The sequence below is a fragment of the Trematomus bernacchii genome, unplaced genomic scaffold (assembly GCF_902827165.1).
Source record: "Trematomus bernacchii unplaced genomic scaffold, fTreBer1.1, whole genome shotgun sequence".
Classification (NCBI taxonomy): Eukaryota; Metazoa; Chordata; class Actinopteri; order Perciformes; family Nototheniidae; genus Trematomus; species Trematomus bernacchii.
In genome coordinates, this window is record NW_022987370.1 from 622,958 (window position 1) to 628,434 (window position 5,477).

Below are 5,477 nucleotides of genomic sequence, written 5' to 3' on the forward strand. Positions count from 1 at the left end.
ATTTTTTATTACACAGATGCTGTATTTCACTTGCTTGTCTGTGTTGATTCAAACTATTGCAACATGTTTCCATGTCTTTTCCAGTCTCTGTGTATCAGATACATGTGGGAACAGCACAGGTGTAACAACAGTTCCAGACAACCGTACACTACACATCTAACATGTGAGTCGTGATGAATACTAACCTCAACTTTTATCAAATAACTCACTATTAAAAATGAAATCTGTTGACGAACATAACAAAAACACTTTAAATACCGTCTCACTGAGCTCTGTGGAAGATATAGTTCAATAAAGCAGAAATGGTTTGAAATGAAAAGTATCAAATCAACATTTTCCTGCAGAAAAGCATGTTTTTCTGGGACTCTTTGGCAGTCCAAATGTTTTATTTAATACCTTTATTTGGTTTGGTTGAAAATAAATGATGGATTTCGTGTGACATTGCCAGCTGAGCCGTTAGTCTTTTTTTAGCTGATGTCCAGATACTGTGTGGTTGTGTGAAACAGACAGAGTATGCCAAGTTCAGTTGACCAATAATATTAAGCCAACAGTGAAAACACCCTCTCCGATGCATATAAAAAAGCCCCCAGTCATCTGTCTCCTTCAGAGTCTCTATCCCATCGAACGCTTCAAATAAACTCAACCGACAACCAACCCTTCACCCTGCTCCTGTGACGGAGAGACATCATCATGCTGTTGTTCCTCTTCCTGTTGGGTCTGGCTCTGGGTGCTGTGTCTGCTTCAGAGGACCCTCAAGTAAAGCTTCAGCGTGGCAGCTGTCCCATGTTCTGGTACACCTTCAACGACCGCTGCTACAAGTACATCGCCGCAGATTTTACCTGGGCTGAAGCAGAGTTCCACTGTGTGTCAGAGGGAGCCAACCTGGTGTCTATCCACAGTAAGGCCGAAGATGATTTTGTCAGATCACTGATCAATAACTTTGACCCTACTGAGGGATTGACCTGGATCGGACTCAGTGACGTCCACCACGAAGGAAGATGGATGTGGTCTGATGGGTGTGCAGCCAAGTTATTCTTTTGGTATCCAGGAGAGCCGAACAACTATGGAGGAAATGAAGACTGTGTCCACACCAACTTTAAAGATAAATGGAATGATTCTCTTTGTCATGATACTTATCCCTCAGTTTGTGCATCTCAAATAACTTGTCCTTAGCAACTGAGATGTTACATATGTCTGATTGAACCAGGTCACTGTAAAACTGTTACTCTGTTAACATGCTTTGGACCACAATAAAGACATGAATGTACACTTATATGTGTGTAAAGAAGTCATTTTACCAACCTTCATTTCCATGAATTTTATATATTTACACAGGTAATTCGATTGAATACGATCTCAAACTTAAATGAATGAAAACATATAATAGTGTGTGTCTTTTCATGTGTGCATAAACATATGCATTTTTTCTTTGTTTCAGTGAGTTTTGGCGGCAGTTCTTCCTGTTTGTCTAGAAGTCTTCTCATCAGGGCTCTATAAATAGACAACTACGGCAGATATGTAATATTTAATGCAGCCGAACCGTGTATTACAATGCCGTTATGTGATGACTTTCAAAGCGAAAAGCAAGCACACTCGGAATAAAGTATTATTTTATTTTTAAAAAATGTTTTCGGATTTCACATCGCATAAACACCATATCCCAGCGTGCATTGCGGCTAAACCATCCAATCACCGAGCTGAGGATCTTGCCTACGTCTGTTTCTGGTATTGTTTATGACGGATGTATTTAGTTATACTGTAGTGCCGAGAGACGGGAGTCGGAGGCGGGGTATCAAAGGTACAAGCTAGACTTTTATTTAGCATCAGAACAACATGTAAACAGCTTCAAGCCAGGGAAGCGAAGACCAGCGGAAACAGGAAGTCCGGTTAAGTAAAATGTCCGTGCGGAACAATACCCCAACCCATAGATCCGTGGGTGAATAATGTTAATCACCACAATACACACATTCCTTCACATTTAAATTTGAATTTACATTAAAGTATTTCGTGAGGCCTTCTAAAATGTTTTTAAATATAACTACGGTTCTAGTTGAAGAGTTTGTAAATTAACATGAACCCAAACTGTTGCCTGGCAACGCAATCGCATAACGTCACGTCCGTTAATTCCACACACATGGATTAACATCGATTTAATACATTAATGTAGCCTTTGTTTCTGCTAAAAGAGGTGTCGACCAGCTGGGGGAACAAGAAAATTGGCGAAATCGAGTGTGACTATTAAAAAATAAATCATTATTATATTAATATTGACAATAACAACCGACCGTCATGGTAGAGCATTTGCTTGGCATTTCCGGGTATTTCTCTACTGGTTGGCCCATGTTAACAATACCGTGTAACTGTCACGTTTGAAGGGACGAAATCGTGACATCTTCACGTCTCCCAGCATGGTAGATCGTCACATGTTCACGTCTTGCCGTGATACCGGGTTGGGCGTATCATATGCACGCAAAACTCGGCCTCAGATCTCAATGGGAATGGTTAGCGTATCATATGCACTCAAAATCGGACTTCTGCGTATCTATTGCACGCATTTCCAATGTGTAAAGTCGTGTCATTTGTACGCAGACTGAAGAGAGTGGGTTGGTGTAAATATATCAAATTCATGGTAATGAAGGTTGGTAAAATGACTTCTTTACACACATATAAGTGTACATTCATGTCTTTATTGTTGTCCAAAGCATGTTAACAGAGTAACAGTTTTACAGTGACCTGGTTCAATCAGACATATGTAACATCTCAGTTGCTAAGGACAAGTTATGCGAGATGCACAAACTGAGGGATAAGGAGTCCAACATTTTAAATCGTTCCATTTAGGATTATGGTTGGTGTGGCCACAGTTTTCATTTCCATCATTGTTCGGCTCTCCTGAATCCCAAAAGAATAACTTGGCTGCACACCCATCAGACCACATCCATCTTCCTTCTTGGTGGACGTCACTGAGTCCGATCCAGGTCCTTCCCTCAGCAGGGTCAAAGTTCTTGATCAGTGATGTGACAAAATCATCTTCGGCCTTACTGTGGATAGACACCAGGTTGGCTCCGTCTGACACACAGTGGAACTCTGCTTCAGCCCAGGTCAAATATGCGGCGGTGTACTTGTAGCAGCGGTCGTTGAAGGAGAACCAGAACATAGGACAGCTGCCACGCTCAAGCTTCACTTGAGGGTCATCTGAAGGAGACACAGCACCCAGAGCCAGACCCAACAGGAAGAGGAACAACAGCATGATGATGTCTCTCCGTCACAGGAGCAGGGTGAAGGGTTGGTTGTCGGTTGAGTTTATTTGAAGCGTTCGATGGGATAGAGACTCTGAAGGATACAGATGACTGGGTGCTTTTTATATGCATCGGAGAGGGTTTTTTCACTGTTGGCTTAATATTATTGGTCAACTGAACATGGCATACTCTGTCTGTTTCACACAACCACACAGTATCTGGACATCAGCAAAAAAAAGACTAACTGCTCAGCTGGCAATGTTTCCACATGCTAGATAGAGTAGGTACTGATGGGACTTCAACAGCTATTACACCTGTGCTGTTCCCATACATATCTAATACTTCTCAACTTAGGCTAAATTAATGTTGATAAAATGACCCTCGCACATTTGTACGAAAATTCCGGACCTCCGACATACTTTTCACAAGACCTTTCTACGACACTTAATATGAACAGATCACCGCTCTGATTTATAAGATCTAGCTTTCCAACAATTATTTACTTTTTTTTTTTTCTTTAAAACTAAACAGTAGTATTACAAATGCTGTTTCAATCACATTAGTATGTATAAAAAGTGACTGGTCACACCTGCTATGTCCCGCCTCCTACTTATGTTAATGAGCCCCTTTGATATGCTAATGAGCCCCTTTGTTCGAGGTGTTATCACGTGTAGGTGTGATTTCACAGATAGGTGTGATATCCTTTGATGTGAGGGGTGAGGTGTTTGTAACATGTAGGTGTGAATTTCCCCTTGTAGTAGATCCTTTTGTTGTCTAATCTAATTAGCCTTTGATGTCTGTCCTTTGATGTAAGGGGGTGAGGTGTTGTAACATGTAGGTGTGATATCGCACCGGCGTGTTATAAGCCTTTGATGTCACTCTAATTAGCCCTTTGATGTATGTCCTTTGATGTGAGGGTGGTGAGGTGTTGTAACATGTCTCGCACCCCATCCCCCTCGCACCCCGTCCCCCTCTCACCCCTTCCTGTCACCCCATCCCCCTCGCACCCCGTCCCCCTCTCACCCCGTCCCCCTCCCACCCCTTCCCCCCTTCCTTTTGCTGTGATGTCAGAAGATAGAGGTGGGGGTGGAGCTAGGTAAAAAAAGAAATCCGTGCAAACTAGATAAAAAGCCAGTCATTTCCACTCACCAAGTCACCTAAACTTTCAAAAACGAAAATGGCAAAGAGACGCATCGATATGGGTTTAATCAGCGAGACGCCTGTGACAACTTACCGCCATCCGTCGGGAGCGCCAGTCAAGAAACGGATGCAGTATCTGTGCCGGATTCAGACCCTCCGTCTGAGGCTCTTCATGAAAAATGGAGTCTGGATGTGTGAGACTGTCTCCCCTCACACTATGTGTCTGTGCCTTCTTTGAAATTATTTCTGATAATCCATAAGCAATAAAACGGATTTTTAGTTTCCAAACTCCAGAAGGAGAAAATCTGCAAATCCAGTTTCAGTTCTAGACGCGTAGCCCCCACCTTTTCTATTTACAACGAATGTGTATGTAAGCTTCCCCCTTCAATTCTATTGGCTCTAACGGTCACAAGGGTATGTCAACCAACCAAATCGACCAAGGGGGGCCAGAGATAGGTCAAATCCACCCAAATGACCCCAAAAGTGGGGGTTTTTGGCTAAATCTCTCTAAAAAGGTCAAATTTCACTTGTTTTGCATCAATCTTGATACAGGGTACTTATTATATGTTGTACTTTGGATTCCTAAAGCTTTTAGTCTACTAACCCATCATCCAAGGGTAGTTTTCACTATCTGTAAAAAATAATTTTTGATATTTTATTTTAATAGTTTTTTACTATGTAAAATCTGAATTTTCTTTAAAATAAAAAACATTTATATTGATTCTGACACTTCTACATCCAACTCACAGGTTTATCATTACTTTGAGAACAAAGATTATTAATTTAACCCTTTTAGAAGGGAAGATATGGTCATTTGTTCTGGGAATGTCATTTTCGAGCCTGAGACCTGAAAAACAGGCTCAGAGTGGAACAGGTTAAGTTGTAGGGCTTGTGAACTAATGTTTAATTATTTTACTAACTACAACAAAGTCTCTTTGAGAGGAAAATAATAATTTAAAGATCTTAATGACCCCTTGATCTTGTCTTTTTATTGTTTAATTACTTCACACAACTATTAATGAATCCCTATATGAAGTTACATGAGGCTACATTTACTGGTGTTGAGCCCTGGATGATGAAAATAATCTAAGTGTCATGTTA

General features: G+C 41.1%; 1 protein-coding gene and 1 pseudogene across 1 annotated transcript; one reads left to right on the top strand and one right to left on the bottom strand.

Annotated features, from left to right (window-relative positions):
• Window positions 1-628: 628 nt before the first annotated feature.
• Window positions 629-1,273, top strand: LOC117484452 (annotated as a pseudogene).
• Window positions 1,274-2,700: 1,427 nt separating this feature from the next.
• LOC117484539 (lactose-binding lectin l-2-like) lies at window positions 2,701-3,309 on the bottom strand. The gene has a single exon (XM_034132971.1). The coding sequence runs from the start codon at window positions 3,245-3,247 to the stop codon at window positions 2,768-2,770; it is 480 nt and encodes a 159-aa protein (XP_033988862.1). The 5' UTR covers window positions 3,248-3,309; the 3' UTR covers window positions 2,701-2,767.
• Between the last annotated feature and the right edge of the window lie 2,168 nt (window positions 3,310-5,477).

Bases quoted from the DNA above. Each gene is read 5' to 3' on its own strand.
- LOC117484539 (XM_034132971.1), bottom strand. From the start codon at position 3,247: ATGCTGTTGTTCCTCTTCCTGTTGGGTCTGGCTCTGGGTGCTGTGTCT.